This window comes from Microchirus variegatus (genome assembly GCF_963457635.1).
Source record: "Microchirus variegatus genome assembly, chromosome: 2".
NCBI classification, from domain to species: Eukaryota; Metazoa; Chordata; class Actinopteri; order Pleuronectiformes; family Soleidae; genus Microchirus; species Microchirus variegatus.
The window spans coordinates 23,902,122-23,920,119 of record NC_139803.1 but is presented as its reverse complement, the minus strand read 5'-3'; the positions used below and the strand labels follow the sequence as shown (position 1 = coordinate 23,920,119).

Below are 17,998 nucleotides of genomic sequence, written 5' to 3'. Positions count from 1 at the left end.
GTGGGACGGGATGGACATCCAGCATACGGCTACATGCCGTAAGTCCACGTCCACTGGGACAACATGTCAGTACAGGGAAAGCATCATAAAGAGAGAAAAAGGAAGACATAAATATTAATATAGCCGTCTTTATGGGGCCCTAAACTGAATTGAAGGGCCCCCTCCACCCACCTCACTGTAGCCAGTCCTTGACTATTATAGAAACAAATGTAACACGATGAATTGCATTAATTATGGTTGTGTTATTTACACCAAACCAGTGTCATTGTTGTGTGGTCATACTGACCTGGAATTAAACACGTAAACCAGTCTAATGACTTTGGTTTAAAAAAAAAAAAACAGATGTGCAAATCTTCAACTCCAGAATAAAACCAAATAAGCTCAACACGACTTGAATACCTGCCTAACTTTACCAACGTGCTTGCTAAAAAATTTGTTTTTTCTCGTTTTCCCGAAAACGCTCAAATATGACTTAGGCAACTATGCTATTAGGCTAATGCTATCTAAAGTAGGGCTACAATTACAAATTACTGTCATTATCAGTCTTGTCAATGTCTTGACTATATTTTCTATTCCTTTTGCAACTCTTTTGATGAATAAAGTGTGACTTTTAATGGAAAACACAAAAAAAAGTACAGATGACCCCAACCTTTTGAATGGTAGTTTATCTGCAGTTTTTTAGGGTGTGTGCCGACCTGCGCGGAGGTGCGAGTCTCTTCGCCGTCGACTGTCAATCATTCGGACCGTGGGTTTGTAAGAGAGGAATCTGACAATCGGCTGATAGACAAAACCGCATGATTTGATTTGATATTCATTCATCACATATACAGTATCATTTCAGTGATAAAGTGCGACCAAAGAGCTCTTTGGAAGAAGAGTTTTATGTTTATAAAAATGACTGACATACGGTAATGCATGTATGTGGATCTGTCAGACGAAAGTATTAAAAGACAACATGCAGTTTTTACAATACATGTTTATTCTGTGCATATATCCAAAAAGTGCATTGTAGATGTGTTTTGATCACTAAGAACTTATTGTGTGGACGATTTCATTAGTTCAGTCTTTAGTTCAGATAGAAAGTGGTAAAAATGTTGTTTTGAAAGTAACACCTTGTGAGTTTTGCTGCTATTTGACTTTGTCGTATACTCTCTGTCCAGTTCAACCCAATCTCCTTTGAAGTCAAATTAAAACATTTTAAATGTCTGATAAACGCTTTTTAAAGTCCGACTTTGTCAGTTCAAAGAGAGTTTGTGCGGCGGGATGATTTTCAGAACTGTTTGGCCGTCCAGCGGTGCGAACAGAGGGTACAGCTTCTCTTTAAAGGTTCCAGTGAAGGTGTAAATGTGAGCTTTTGTCACTGCGTTGTAGAAGGAGATCTGGCCTTCTTCGTAGTCTATGTAGATGCCCATACGCTGAGGGACGAGGCCGACCGGCAGCTCCGTCTCTGGTTTAGTGCAGGCGTAGAACTCCTGTGTGCTGTGCCACAGCACCCAGTATTTTTGCTTTGGGGTCATGGAGAACCTGCCCTTCCGTTTGGAGTCAGCAGTGGTCACCCCCAAGCGCCAGTAGCCCTTGTTGGCGATGTCCACCTCCCAGTAGTGGCGGCCGCTGCTGTAGCCCTCCCAGCCCAGCACGCACGGCCACCTGTCAAAGCGCTGCGAGCTGTCAGGTGGGTCAGATGCAGAAAGGCCCTCTCGGACCATCCTCTGGTCATCTGACAGCTGCAGCCATGAGTGGTTGGTCATGGTATCAAGAAGCACATCAGCTGTTTGGAGCAAAAGGTAAATTAGCTTAAAAGACTCATATTATACCCTGTTTCTCCAAGTTAACCTAGTTCCCTGGTGTCCTAATGAACATGTCTGTGACATTCTTTGGTCAAAATACCATAAGGATGAAGCACCGCAGCAGTTCAATCACCCTGCCAAAACAGCCCTGTTCAGAACGCTCTGTTTAGTAGTATCTCTTTACGTCCACCTTAAAAAAAAGTAAAAACTAAACCTAAGGGACAGGAAAAGACATCAGCCACAGAGGCTACTGGGAGCTAACAGCAGTTAGCATTTGGAAAAGTGATCATTTGCAGGCTCTAGCAGGCACATTGCTGTCATATATAACATGTATCCACTGGACAGATAAATCCTCTGAGGCTGTAAGTTTGTGTAGAACTCTGTGCTGCACTGTGGAGCCTAGAATAGAACTTTTTGTTGACTTCTGGTTTTCGGATAAGCGGTTGCCCTCTCCAGCACTCTCGCATGTTTTACAAATTCAACAATTCAAGGAATTTGAGTGAGTCATCTTTTTTCACACTTTGCTGACTGATAGGGCCTCAAGAGTCCCAGATATAAGGACTTAAATAACTAAAAAGTTGTTTTTGCATAATATGGGACCTTTAACATCTTGTCAATGTGAGGTTTGGTTTTTGGTGAATCAGGCTCTGTTCTCTTACCTTTTGCACTGCAAATCCATCTCCAAACTGCAAGTAGAAGAGAAACACTCGTTATAATCAAAGCTGCAGGAGGGGAAAACGCTTGAAGAGGTCATGAGATGATCACCAGGACTCATTTGTAATTTATCAGCCAATCGAAACAAAAACGATAAGAAAAGAAACTGCTTGACATTAGGAAGCAGAGTGGGATCAAGGGAATGTTGTGTTTTACAGGAGGAAAGCTTCAGTGGCAGAAAGTGCAATAATTGACTCATACAATAATGGCTAAACTAGTAATATTAAATATATACATTTTTAGAAATGTTAATTATATTTATTTTGTTATTTGAGATGCTGAATACAATGAAATGGAAAATCAAATAAAAGGATTCAAATAAACTGCTCACAACAAGCAAATATAACCTTCAGACAGTCACAACAACAATAATAATAATAATAATAACAATAATAATAATAATGAAATGCACACCTGAGTCTGGGATGTATCCTGGAATTCCTGCCTTCCCGATTCTTTGCTTTGCCAGTAACCAGGCTTGTGGAATCATCCTCTAAAAGGTAAAAGCAAAATCTTTTTTAAATTTGATTTCTTCTATTATTCCCTTTTGTCCCTTTTTTCTTTATAGTTTAAATCAGCTCTTAGCTACATACACGGGAACATCATCTGCAAATTATGTCACCTGGAATGTTTGTTTTGTATCTCCAGGCGTTCCATAAAGGTCACAGAGATAGAAGAAGAGCAGGGTTCACTCAGGTCACAATTTCTATTTTATAACCTGAGCAGTTTTCCCTAATCTGGCCTTACAACACCTGCATATGACTGCAACCACGTCTGCAGTATGAAGTCAGTAGTCTGGAGACAACGGGCCGCTCACCTTGCTGTCTTCTTTGAGCAGAGACCAGGTGATGAACTCGAGCAGAGGCAGCAGGTTGACCAGTCTCTTTTTCTTGCGGCCCAACATGAGCGGCAGTTTTCCCAGCTCATCTCTCTCGACACCACAATTCTGTAAACACACACACAAACACACACCTAATGCACCTGCGTTCACTCTCTCAACAGGAATTAGAATAAAACTTCCTTTACTACATGTGTTTTACATTTTGACGTCTCACCTCAGTCACCGTCTGCAGCTCCTTTGCCCAACCCATGATCCTCATTTGTGCTTCCTCATTTGCATCTTCTTCTTCTTCTTCTTCTTCTTCATTTCCTTCACCTTCAGACGTTTCCTTCTGGAGCTGAGGACTCAAGAACAGCCATTGTTATTATTTGTATTATTATTTTAAATAAAACAATAATTTAAAAAAATATAATAAAGAATACGCATCATTTTAATTAAATCAATAAATAATGAAAAAATAATGGTCATTTAAAGACGTGCACACATCCGTCACATCCATCCCATCATGTTCACTGACCTGGTCGACATGGTGGAGTTCGTCGGCCCACTCCAGGATCAGTTTCCTACTCTTATCAAGACTGCGCTCAGCATGTGGGTCTGAGTTTTCGTCCTCTTTCTTACTGGTGCCTTCCTCTGGATCACAAGCACCCTACAAGAACACGAGACCACACACGGTCACACAGTGTCTTACACATTTAAAAAAAAAAAAAAAACATTTAAAAGTGTCTTACAATGACCATATAAAGAGCAGAATGACAAATTCCTTCTGGTTAAAAATAATCAATTGCTCTAAAACTGCTTTAAAAATGTGTCAACCTTATTTTACACTTGCGTAAAACGATCACGTACAGCCCATAATATCTCTATAGTCCTGCGTTACAAAGAGCAGGTTATGTAGCTGGCTCGTAAAAAGGCTCAATAAACAGGTTTCCTATCAGCGGTTTTGTCACCTGTTGCATGAGCGAGAAACATAATGTTCTGTTTCCCTGGCAACGCTTAGACAATATTTGCAATCATAAAGTTTCACATGAACTCATTATGCACGAAGCAAAGTCTATAGGTGGTGGTGGTGGTGGTGGTGGTGGGGGTTCATGGTTGGTTTTTCAGAGTAATTTTTTTTCTGATTTTCCAATAAACTTTTTTAAGTTATACGTGGTCATATTTTCTGTTCTTTGGAGTAATTATTTTTCTATTTTTCGTGGTAATTTTTTCTGTTCTGACACTGGGAGATAGTCCTGTCTTTAAATCACATAGACCGTATTAGCATTAGTTTGTCGACTTTATGCAGAGGACTGAGGATTTTACGGTTGTTCGGAAGGTCCACGGGAGTCACTTCCCAGGTTGGAGGTTCTCGCGAGAGTTCAAAGTATCTCGATAATTCAGAAAAAAATTACTATGAAAACCTGAGGGGCAAAAAATGACCACGAAAAACAGAATAAAATTACCACGAAATACAGAAAAAAGTTCCTTGGAAGAACAGAAAAAAGTACCATGAAAAATAGAAAAATAACTACTCCGAAAAACAGAAAAATAATAACTCCGAAAAACAGAAAATGTGACCACGTATAACATAAAAAGTTTCTTGGAAAAACAGAAAAAATTACCACGAAAAACAGAAAAATAATTACCATGAAAAACAGAAAAAAGTACTCTGAAGAACAGAAAAATAAATACTCCAAAAAACAGAAAAAAAATTGTCAGAAAAAAAAAAAAAAATTATTTAGAAAAACAGATAAAAGAAAGAAAAAATTGCTCCAAAAAAATGTATACAAAAAAACAAACCCAAAAATAAGTTACTCTAAAAACTGGGTAAAAAAAACATTTTTGGTGTTTTTTTTTTTTTTTTCAAATGAATGCAATACACTTCTGTGAAAACTACACATATACAGCACACTATGCACTATATCAATTCAAAAAAACTCAAATATAGGAATGTGTTATGTTTAATTGCTGAATTGAATCACATTTGTCTTCCTTTCCTCACCTTACAGACTTGGTCCACCTGCTCTTTCCAGAGATGGATGAACTGCACACACTCTTGCAGGCTGCGCAGATCCTTCAGGCTGTTCTGACGAGGATTTAGCTGCTTTAAAACGGAAAAAAAAAAATCAGGTCAGATTTCATTTTTGGTATTTTATTTTGATTAAAAGTCAAACAGCCTTTATGGGAAAGGTTCAAAAACACATGGAAATGTTGGGTTTAAAGAGATAAACCTGTGAGGTTTCGGTGTAGTTGCTGCCAGGTCTGCAGGGGGCCGAGCTGTGGACCGGGACGTTGAGGTTGGGCTGGGTCCAGCGCACGACCCCCACTGAACTGCTTTGGTTGGAGCCATGGCCCCTCAGTTCTGCACAGGAGAACATCGTCCTTAGAACCACAGATAATACTGATTCACACTGATTTACGAGAAAGACGTTATTCAGAGGAAGTCGATCCAGAATAGAAGTCCAAAGAGAAACCAAAACTAAGATGAATCACCTTTAAGAGTGACTTTCAGCACATGATCAATCTTTTACCAGACCAGACATGATTCATGTGATAAGAAAAGGGAACAATTCATTCTACAACATTGATAAAAACTTACTTCTGGCAGTTTTCAGAATGCTGTTCATGTTGATGGTAACTCCTGCACGGCCAGGGAAAAACAGTTTGCTGTTAATTTACAGATACATTGCAATATATTGTGTGTTGTGTATAAATATTTCAAGGTTTTCTTTTCTTTATGAAAAAGGTTTTTTCAAACAGCTAAAACATTTATTGATTTGATTTAAAGTTTTCAAAAAATTGATGTATGTATGTATTCACCTTCAATTAAATTACGTCATATTCTCACTTCTTGTTGTTTATTGTAGCTTCGTATTTGTATCACAGGGCTTTAATTTTCTTGCATTTTCAGCCGTTTTTCCTGTCTTTTGCAGTGTGTTACATAATAACCATTACTACTATGAAAATTATTATCATTATCGAATCAAATAGAGCCAATTTTGATGAGGTGATACTTGAAAACCAAGTCAGAAAATGAAATCTGTACAAAAAGAAGTCTAAAACTGCAAAAAAACATCCTAAAATAAGCTGAAATAATGCAAAATGAAAGGTTATCCACACAGTCACAGCACAGAGTAGTATACAGTATACAGTATACAGTATACAGTCTATAAAGTATATAAATTAGATAATGGGTTATGAGGTACCTGTGGTGCGCTGGTCCAGATCGACAGGTGGAGAAAACTGGCTTCTCATCTTGCTGTTCCAGACTATTTGTTCCCGTCTGTGTTTCCCTGATCTTTGGACTCCCTTGTCGTTAAATTGCCTCTGACACAAAAACCCTTACACCCCTTTCTCATACAGTCTGACGTGAACTGATAACTGCAATAAATCTCTCGATGTCACGAAGAATAAAGCAAATGTCACTTTTGCCGTGAAGAGTTTCAGCTAATTAACAAATCACAGAGAGAAATAAGAGTCTAAAAAACACACAAGTTGGTTTGGGGTCACCTATACAATTTTTTTTATGTTTGTCCATTAAAGGTCACACTTTTATTCATCAAAAGAGTTGCAAAATGAATAGAAAATATGGTCAAGACATTGACAAGATTAGAAATAATGACTTTTATTCAAAATTAATAATAATTTTTCCCTTTCTTCAAAGAACCAGCAAACTGTTTTCATTGCACAAGAGTTTTCAAGGGTTTTCTAATCATCCAATAGCCTTGTCTCGTCATTAGCAAACACTGGAAATGAGCCTCTATACACATATGTACATATTCCATTAAACACCAGACATTTGCAGCTAGAATAGTAGTTTATTTCTGATTCATTTAATGTTATATTTATTGACAAAAAGGGGTTTTCCTTCAAAAACCGGTAGTTTATGTCCATTATTACACTGTAAAAATATTTGTACGTTCACAGTAAATTAAAGGCGTCTACTTTTGTGTTTTTTTTACAGTTAGTACAGTTAGTGTAATTTTATTCCACACTGGCAATGTCATATATATTCTTTAGTACTTTAGCTGTACCTATAGGAATTACAGGGTAAAACAACAACAACAAAACCTGCAAATAATTTACGTTCAGTGTTGATAGATGGCTGTACAGTTTGGACATGTTTACATCCATTGTTTTATTATCTGCAGTGTAATATCCATCTGACAAAACCTCCCACTTACGGTCAACAACAGACAAACTCCTTAAGTTTGGTGGTAGGTTTGCTCGGTGAGAAGATCTGAGTGTAAACAACAACATCTAGTCTCTATCTAAAAGCAGATAATTACACGCAGTCAAATTGACATTAACACACTTGTATGAGAGGTTGACAACAACCTGAGCGTCTAAATCATGAGTCGGACGAACGAGGTCACTCTTCCAGGAAGATAGTGATTACTTATTTCAGCGCGAGTCATTAAAAAAACACAAATAACCACAAATAGACACATTCTCTGCTTTCACACATCACAGATGTTGTTGTTTCTCGTCCTTCTGTCACGTCTCTCTTAGATAAACTAACCCATCAAAGGGACGTGGAGTTTGTCCAATCTTCACCACAGTGAGGGCGTTTTATCAGACTGCAGATAATCTGATCATAATCTGATCATAATCTGATCATAATCTGATAGCGTGTGTCAATTTCTGACACCTTGGTTTATTGTCCTTGAAAAGTGAAAAGAATAGTGTACTTCTATTTTTTCCTCCTTTTTCTTCTTTTCAATAATTACTACTGACATTGCCTACACTGACTTCCTGGTGAACAGTAACACGTCAGGGGGGGAAAAGAAAAAGAAAACACTTTGCCCCTCAGCATTACATTTACGACTATATACAGTATGTCACTGCCTTCACGTGTCCAAGAAATGTCAAAGTGCATGATAACCCTTGATAAAAACGTGGCTTTAAAAGCCGATTCTCTTTAAAATACAGTTAATAATAATAAACAAGAAAAAAAATGCATAGATGAATTGTTTAAAAATACATTTGAATACGAAAATCCTGCTTTTAATATACATCTATGGACTTAAACACGCTTCACTTTATAAGGTACACCTGTTCAACTCGCTTGTTAATGCAAATATGGTCACGACGAGCTGCTGAATGAGTATTTAATTAACTGCTGATCGACTGGGATTTACCACAGAGAATCTCCACTGAGGAGCAGTTCTCTGGGGGGGAGAAATACCTTGTGTTGCCAGAGGTACTTACTTACAACTTACATTTAATTAAATTCTCTTGATTTAAGAAAAATAACAAATTTTGCTTGGCGAGAAGCACAACAAAGAAAATGGACCAAAAACGAGACAAAATCTTAAAGCGAGCTGTATTATCCGTTTAAGACAAAAGCAGATATTGTTTCTCAAAATCTGATTATTTTTCTAGTGCCAAAATAAGATCAGTTTCCCTGAAACGAGGCTTCTTTTGCGTTCTAGAAAATCAGTTTTTGCAGAAGTGTAAGTGTCCTGTATGACGGTTTATTGGTGTGCAGATGATATTTGTGGAGCCAATGCAGAGTTTTTATACTGTTGTAAAAATTCCTGTCGTGGGCAAAAGGTGTGGATCAAAGTTTCGCAAATATTTGAGACAAAATAAATTCAAACCTCCTCCTTTACAAGTAACAAGCAGGTTTATTTTTTTTTTCCAAAGGCACCATATCTGTGACACTAGAACAAACTGTAAAAAAAAGAAGCTAATTTACTTTTTAATAAGACTGAGATGTTAGCAGAAGAAAACAGGTTTGCATTTATAAAAGTGGCATCACATCTCTGATTCTGGTCCAGAACAATCTACAAACAAATATGTACATACAAGTAAATGCATATTTTTCTTTATTTTTTCTGTATGAGATGTTCTCGTTGTCCTCCTCCTCTCTCTCTGCGTGGTTTAGTTCCAGTTCTGGAAGAACTGCTTGAAGATGATGGTCTCCTTCCCCTGAGGCAGAATCTCCACCTGCGGCACAGAAACGATCATAATCAAATGCACAGTAGGAGATAAACCACGACTGTAAATGATTTCTACTTTTAACGAGTTACTGTAAAAGGTTTATAGGCACAGCAGCTGGAACGATGTTTACGCGTGACTGTAAAAGTTTGATCGTATGCGGGGGAAAAAAACGTGAACAGCACCTGTGTTTTCATCCTGGGATACTTCATTTGTTCGATGAAGTTATCTGCCATCTGTAACGCCTCGCGCTTCTCCTCGGCGTTCGCTCCTTTACCTGACAAACAGTCAACAATGATCATTAATCAGTTATTTTTCATACAGCAGATTTCTAACAAATCAAAATCAGAGCAATAAAATATAATAATTGTCCAAAATGAATAAAAAACCTTTAATAATTGAAGAACAACAGTTTATTTTTTATTTTTAGTGCTATAATTTCCTTTAAATCGGGGTCAACTCACCACACTTTATCACTTTGTTCATAGTTTCATTATTATTTTACTAGTTCTAGTAACTTTGTCCTGGATTTTATATAAACATCCATGTTTACTATAATCTATATCGTCATAGTTTTTTTTAGATTGACCTAATTTAAAGTTTATTTATTGATTCAGTGCTGCTCTTGTGCTGTTTTTGGTATTTGATTTTCCTTTTTGGAAAGCACTTTGTTTTATGTAGCACTTAAAGTGATGTATACATAAAATGATTGTTATTGCAGCATGGATCGTGGATTCATTCATGGACGTTTTTATGAAGTCTAAATGATGCAAATGTCATATTTCCTATATCTGCACTCCTCAGACTTAACTGCTCATGAAAACTTCATCCAACCAGCATGCAGCTACTATCGCGCCAGCGTTTCCTCACCTTTCCACACAAAGATCTTTCCGTTGGCGCCGTTGTCCAGGATGAAGCAGTCGTCGTAGACCAGCAGCTCCCGACCAAACGGGCTCTTCGCCGACACTTTGGTTATGGCCATGGAACCTGTGGCGTCAGACACCTGTGGAGGAAACAGACGTAGGTTCAGAGGGGAAGTGGTACGTTTCTGTGCAGAGTTAAAGCATATGTAACATTTCTGCATTTCAAATTGTTGGTGAATAGTGAACATACAGTCACCAAACATTTCCAACACTCTCCCCTATAAAACATCAATGTAATCAATTGACTGAGAGACCCCTTGTGGAAGATATTATGTACTGTACTGTGTATTTAATATGAGCTGTGATTGTAGCTTGACTCTAACATTTAATTGGACTAATGTATTCTTTAACATGACAGAGCGTATATTTGAATTCCTTCCAATATTTCTGGATCAAAGCATTGAGGTCTGTTCGTCCAACTATGACAAATTCAATTTAGTACAATTGCAGTAAGACTTTACATGTATTTTTAAAGTCCAGTCTTAGTTGGACTAACAATAACTAGATTTTCTTCTAACATCATGTAACATATTTAATGTGGAGCCCCCTAGAAATGTCTTCAAACGCTCCTGCTAAAGGTTTATGTTTGGCTCAATAAATACATCAGTGCTGTTTTCAGATGACGTTACCTTGTAGAGCGAGGCAGAGTTGGAAGCGTCTGCTTTGCAGTCCTCCTCTGACGTACTCTCTGCCAGAGCCGGCATCTGACCCAGGACCTGTTCGTCAACACAGAAAACTAAATAAAAAATAGGTTGCCTCACAGCAAGGAGGTTGCTGGTTTGCGTCCCAGTCCGGCCTTTCCGCATGTTCTCCCTGTGTGAGTGTGGGTTTATACATTATACTCTCTTAATTGCCCATTAGTGTGTGAGTGGGTGAGCGAATGGTTGTTCATCCCTAAATTGACTGGGATTGGCACCAAGGTATACGATATGTAGGATATAGAACATCTCCAGAGCATTGTCGGCATCTAAAAATTTGACATAGTCTTCCTGTCTCAAATCAACTCAAACCAAGATACCAGTTGTCAATCACACTGGTGTTCACTTTAATGCTCTATTTTCTCTAATAGGGAGCATCATTTACAAAAGTAGCATCATGGTTTACTGAAGAACTCCTGAAACTATTAATTTAGACCATTAACTCCTCAGGAAAATGTTTACTAACATTACAACAGCAGTGGAGTCGCCACCTTGTGTTTTTTTTTTTTGTATTACTTCCTGGCCTTCACTTTTCAAACGAGAAGACTACATCCATGTTCATACACAGTCCATGCTCCAGAATGAATGACTGTATTTACCTTGAGCATCTCTTCAGGCTCCTCCCCCTCATTGGCGTCCATGATTTTGGCTTTGCCGTGTCTGTCCGTGTCCCGGATCAGCGAGGCGATCTCGCGCACTTTCTGCTTCTCGAAGATGTTGGCTTGAGATCCGATCCACGACACGATGGTCTGGAAGATCAGAGACGCAGCATCAGGAGCTGACACTTTACTTTGCACGTTGTGATGTCATAATTGCGATATTATGTCATGTCCTCCTTCAGCCGGGTTAAAGGTGAAGTGTTATCACCTGTCCGAGGTCCAGGATGAAGCAGTCTCCTTTGTTGAAGCTGTTCCAGGACATATCCACCTCCTTGGCACGGATGTTGCGTTTCCCTTTGATTTGGTACAACCTGTGCACCGTCCCCGAGCCCTTAGACTTCCTGAAGCCTGAATCCACACCTCCGTCCTGAAAGAGAGAGAGAGAGAGACAGATGGGGGGAGGCATCCATTATGTGCTGTGACATGATAAACAATAAAACTATAATAAAAAAATCCACTTCATATAAACGGAGAGATAAGCCAAGAGACAACAATAAAAAAATCCTTTCAAATGTTTTCAAATTTCAGTTGAATTTGTTATAAATGAAACTTTGATGCATGCATGACTCTAATTTTGGTCCAATATTGTCCAAGATATTTCCTAAGACCTCATCTCAAGTCGATCTGTATGCAAACATAATATATATATTCCAGGTTATTGCATTTTTAACTGACCCAACTGTGAAAATGTCTTTAAATTAGCATTTTCAAATATTTATTTTCCTTTATGGACCTGGACCTGGAGAAAACATTTTATCTAAAATTGTGCAAACAGCAATTAATTGAAATGTCACTGTGCCCCTGTAGTTTAAAGAACAATGTTTGATAATCATATTTCAATGATCTCAAATTACAGAATGGTGTTTGCCCACCTTGTAGCTGACCCCTCTGGGGAAGAGCACCATAAACTCCACGGACTCGTAGCCCTGAGCTTCCCTGTGCTGGACGGGGTCACCGCCCAGGAAGGTGTCCAGCTGAGTCAGCAGCATAGCACCCGCCACCTGCTCGTCCCGAGAAGACTTCTCACCTGAAGCACACAATCGTTTTAGTAAGACGGGCCTTTTTTCTACACAGTCCTGTTGCAGAGAGGAAGTGTTAACAATCAGCATTTGGACACATTTGTTTCAATACACAACTAAAATACTTTTATTTTGAAGCAATCGATACCTGTGTTGATGTTCAGCTTGAATTCAAAGGGTTAAAATGTTATTATTGCGTTAACTTTTTAGAAACGACCGTCCTTTCTATACATAAGCACTTGGTCAAATGGTCAAAGCAATAATTAAGTTAAACCCCTTGAATTACAGCTGAAAGTCTACACTTAAATGACATCATGATTGTTTTCATTTAAATCCAGTGTGGTTCTGTAGAAAGACTTTCCAAATACTAATGGAACTGGTTGTATTTATACGTACAGAGACAAATTCATGGCAGATTATGACGAAATACAAAAATATTTATGTATAACAACAAATTAGGGCTGTAATTATTAATTGATTAGTCCTTTTTTTTGCCAACTACTTAGATAATCAATTAATCAGTTTAAGTGTTTTTTTGTTTTAAATACATGAAACAAACTTTTGCAGCTTCCTAAATGAGAATATTATTTTTTTATTTTAAAGTGATGATACACTGATGCAAACATACTTCAGCGTATAAACCCAATTAAATACCACACACTGGACTTTTCTGAGTGAGAGTAACAGGTCCTGCAGGCACGAGATGTGGACACAGAGCAATAAACACAGCGGTGATTAATAGTGAATGAGTGGAGGAGGGGGTCAGAGATGCTTGTTTGAGCAGAGAGAGTCCTCTTCAAGCCGTGACAATCCTCTTTGTGTTACCTAAGCACCAAATGCAGCCACATCTGAGTACTGCAACAGTCCTCCTGCACTTTTAATGAGCTCTGCTCCTGAGTCGTCCCTGTTTCCCATGGGACCTCTCTCCTTCTTTCTCTCCCTCTCATCATCCACTCATCAATCTATCTCCTCGCGCAGTGATGCAGCAGGTCAGTGTTGTGTCTCATGTGTCATCATCGCCATTACCGAGAAGGTTATTAGCTTCTCGACCGCAGCGCTATGTCAGGGTTATGTGTGTAGTAAGCATGTGACAATGGGTAAACAGTAAAACAGAAACATGAGAAACATCTCTTTACTCTCAGTTAAAGGTCCAGTGTGTGACATTGAGGAGGCAGAAACTAAAATAACCAAATTGTGTAGAATGTACTTCTGTTTTTCCCCCATAGCTTTAAGGCCTCAGCACATCAACAGCAATGCAGAATTATAAATAATTATGAGGTGCGACACACTGTTTTTGCACACACGGGGGCGCTGTAATGAAGTAAATAACTGAGGAGTAGAAAAAAGAAACAAAACAAAAAAGAACTGGTAGAAAGCATGTCGGTACGATAAACACGCTCAGAGGAGTTTGTTCTTTACAAAGCGTGCGAACCACCAGGATGGACGCCGAATTCAAAATATCCGACTTCCTGTTGAGAATTTACATTTTTGTCCGTTTTGGGCTATTACAAGTTCCCACCAAGTTTCGTGAAATGCGGTACAACTTAATCACACTTTTATTTCTCGCCTTGAACTCTAAATAAGAGGTGTCCACTTTGAAAGGAAAGTTTTTTTTAAAAGCTAACTTACAGGGAGTCACTGAACTGGATAGAGCACCACCCCCTCTGCCTTGAAGGCAATTTTGTCATGGTGGCCACTCTGGGTACTGCAACAAGAAAATACTAATTACACAATAGTAAAAGAGACCCAGCAGTGTTATGGGAGTAACACTGCTGCGCATGCTCTCGGGCACACAACCCGGAAATAAACCAGGAAGTCAGATTAACGGAGCCAAAGGGGAGGTGCTCTATCCAGTTCCTATAGTACATCCATGTGCTGAAGACCCACATGCAGCTCCAGAGCCACAGGTTGCAGACACCTGACCTATACAAACATACTTACAGCTAGTATATTGGATTTCTGTCAATAAACCCTTCTTAATGTTACACACCGGAGCTTTAATTAAATATTAGTGGTGTGACATTACTGATGCTGAGATCACCCAGACACACTGGAAGCTGCATTATGATGTGTGTTTATTAATTAAAGACATTGATGTTGTTGTTTTTCTCCCCAGTCATGACAGACGTGTCACGTGATTTACGTTCGGCCGCGGACAAGACGGAAACCACGTAACCTCACCTATCCACATGTAGACGTCGGCTCCCTGCTCGCCGCGGTTCTCCAGCACCAGGTAGGAGTCCCCGTTATAAAAGGATCCCACCTCTGAGGCATCCAGTGGCACGGCCTTCATCTTTTCCACCCTCCACACTCGGAGGCCCTGCTGCCGCACCTCTGGACCGAACTGGCCTGGAGCAGCCTGGAATGGGAGCATACTGCGAAAAAAGAGCAGGCAAATTAGACAGTTGTGACAAAAGTAAAGAAGAAGTTGTCTGAAACAGGAAGTGTAAATAGTGTGTGTGGGAAAAGATACCTAATCTCCTAGGTTTTTGATTTGTGTAAGGAGAAGTAAAAGCAGAAGTCAAATCCGCAAAGCTCTGACAAATACAGGCAGTCATAAATGGTCAGGATCAGACGACAAGTGTCTATTTTACTCAAAACTGCAGGGCGTAACTTTGAAATGTAAACAATTGTACATTAGATTCAAAGGTGGTGGAGGTGTATGTTTTCGCCGGAGTTTGTTTGTCTGTCTGTCTGTTAGCAACATAACTCGAAAAGTCGCAGACGGATTTGGATGAAATTTTCAGGAAATGTCCGTAATGGGACCCGGAACATTACGGATCCGTAGACACTATCACTATTTTTATTGCTATTTTGTGGGGGGCTGAGCTGCCTTGGCGGAGGTCTGCGCTCTCTGAGTGCTTTTCTAGTTTGATTTATATCATGATAGACAGAGAGCAGAACAACATGTGCTAGTAAAGCCAGATGGCTAGAAACAGGTAGGGAGTGACTGAAAACACAAGTGTAGTGTAATCCTGACTTTTGCTCAGATAACCTATAACTTAGTTCTCACTGGAGGTGCCTGTGGGTGCGGTGAAAACACAGACAGAGCTTTGTTGTTCTTTGTCAAACTATAGGACAACTCGACACTCCCAACATTACCCCAACACCTTTCATTATATCACTCCCGCGGAACAGAGAATTAAAACTACCAATTAAACCTCATCTAATAGTGTTACATCATTGGTGTTCACAAAGACCAAAACAGAGGCAGAATAATAACATTAACAGCATAAAAAAAAAGCTTTAAATTAGCTTTAAATCTTCACATACTATAGAAAATGTATTGTTTGTGTTATCGTTGTAAAGACCACAGCCTGCATCACATCACTGAATGCAACACAACACCAAGCAGGGCCACAGGAACGCAATTCATGCCATTGCACAAAACCAGGTGTGGCTACATATACATGCTGGATCATGTCACAGATGAGAATGATTCACTTTAATCTACTCTTCGCTCTCTCTCTCGATCTCACACAGGAGGAGAGGCTACTGCTCCCTTATTTTTTTTAATGTTCCCAGTTCTAACTTAATAACCGCTTCATAAACACTTAAATAAAGTAAAAGAAACAAATCATGGAAGTCAAAGAAAGAGTAAACGATGTATACATGTTTGGTTTGCCAGATAAACAGAGGTCAAACAATTCCAGCACAAAGTCGACGCCTTGTGATAACAGAGATAAGATGTTGTTATTGACACCAACAGCATCAGTCACTACACCCTCCATAATGAGCATGCAACTGAGTTAACACCTCTGTGTTACAGGTGCAAACAAAATCTTCACATTAGGAGTTTCCTTATATGGGCACTGATGGCAACATTGCAGTGTAAGCCACCTGGATAATTAACCCTTTAAGGTACTACTCAACCATTTGGTCGACCACACTTTAAGTCACTATATCTCATTGAAAAATGCATCAAGCTGAACTCACTAACACTTAATGTCACTTGTTCTGAATGTTGTATTTTATGAATTATACAAACCAGGTTTATTATGAACAGACGTCTCAACCGTTTGGTAGAGGCCTGTATCTGAAATACTGTAGGGTCTAATTAAAAAAAAAAGAAAGAAAATATTGATTGTCCTTATTGTTATCATAAGTAAATAAAATAAAACAATAAAATAAATAGAAATAATTTATCCTTTGCTTTTTTCTTGGTGCGTACCTTAAAGGGTTAAGGGACTTTTTTATGGGTGAGCTTTGAAAGATGAGTCTGTTTTATCAAAAACGTGTCACTGGTATTTAGGAAAAGCAGCCGCCTCGTCCCTCAACTGTAACTAATCTAATCTGATTTCTTCAAATCATCTTTTTTTAGGTTCAAACAGATTACGATTTGGTAAGGGAATGGTGAAAAAGATCTCCGTTTTGTTCAAAGAATAGTTGTTTTGTCTGAACAAATGACAAAAGTAACACTCATCATATTTGAGGATGTATTTTGTGCTCATGATTTTTCACACTTATTTATTTTGTTGTTTGATTCAAGGTCCACTTACTGGCTGTGAGTTTTTGAATCTCATTATATGGCTTTTTAGACAGTTTGACTGATGACTCGACATCAAAAGCTTCTCTGTGTGTAACTGGAATGGGCTCAGATGCTGGTGATTAGATTATCTACAACATTGTTATCTGCAGAGAAAGGCCATGAAAAGCGGCGCTCTTTAGTCAAATAGTTGTCTCTTTGAGGAGAAAAGCTTTGTGCTGTTGTGTAAACTCAAATATCATGGTGTCAAACTAAACATTGACTTAACAGGATGGAGCATTTAACAAAGCATCCTGAGATAACAATCAAATTTAACCCTGAAAACACAGAGCATTTTAGGCTGCTTCTTACAGACAGCTGTAAGATTGTGCAATATTGAGTGTATCCTTTTTTTCAGCACAATCCATAGGCCATCTGAAATGCATCACATTTCAAAGCTTAAGTTCTATTTTGTGACTTCTGCACAATTATCACTAAAAAAAATGCAATATGGGGCAGTAATTAGCTCAGATGGTAGAGCACCCGACTTGCGTCATGTGTTAGTCCTCTCTGCAGGCGGCCCTGGTTCAAATCCTGCGTTGAGCGGCCCTGTACTGCATGTCATTCCCCTCTTCTCTGCCTCCCATGTCCTGTCTCTCTCTCTCTCTCAACTATCTTGTCCATTAAAGGTGAAAAGGCCCACAAAAAATATACTTTAAAAAAAATGCAATACACGTACAGAGATCCGTGGCACGTGAGCACTAAGGATTAATGACTTTGCAGCTCAGTGCCACACTGTCACCAGACAACATCCATCATGATAAAGCAGCATTAGATGGAGGATTATAGTGATTATCATCATCTGTCAACAACAATCAACCATTTAAGACACTGCAGTCAACTCTTGTAATAGCTGCTCAAATGACTCAAGCAGCAGGAAACAAAGTGGTTGCTCGTACAGGATGAT

The 17,998-nt window shown here is 38.9% G+C and overlaps 2 protein-coding genes across 2 annotated transcripts; both read right to left on the bottom strand.

The window, feature by feature from the left end:
• Positions 1-1,235: 1,235 nt before the first annotated feature.
• On the bottom strand, positions 1,236-6,579 carry LOC310940802 (E3 ubiquitin-protein ligase TRIM69; the record flags this gene model as incomplete). Its single annotated transcript, XM_083905813.1, has 10 exons — positions 1,236-1,768; positions 2,447-2,473; positions 2,916-2,994; positions 3,319-3,447; positions 3,557-3,679; positions 3,860-3,991; positions 5,327-5,428; positions 5,556-5,686; positions 5,924-5,965; positions 6,531-6,579. 10 exons carry the CDS (start codon positions 6,577-6,579, stop codon positions 1,236-1,238), a joined length of 1,347 nt encoding a protein of 448 aa, XP_083761939.1.
• A 2,619-nt stretch (positions 6,580-9,198) lies between these two features.
• capgb (capping protein (actin filament), gelsolin-like b) lies at positions 9,199-14,940 on the bottom strand (the record flags this gene model as incomplete). Its single annotated transcript, XM_083910778.1, has 8 exons — positions 9,199-9,276; positions 9,453-9,544; positions 10,138-10,270; positions 10,820-10,906; positions 11,488-11,637; positions 11,756-11,914; positions 12,420-12,574; positions 14,748-14,940. The coding sequence occupies 8 exons, from the start codon at positions 14,938-14,940 to the stop codon at positions 9,211-9,213; spliced, it is 1,035 nt and encodes a 344-aa protein (XP_083766904.1). The 3' UTR covers positions 9,199-9,210.
• Positions 14,941-17,998: the final 3,058 nt, after the last annotated feature.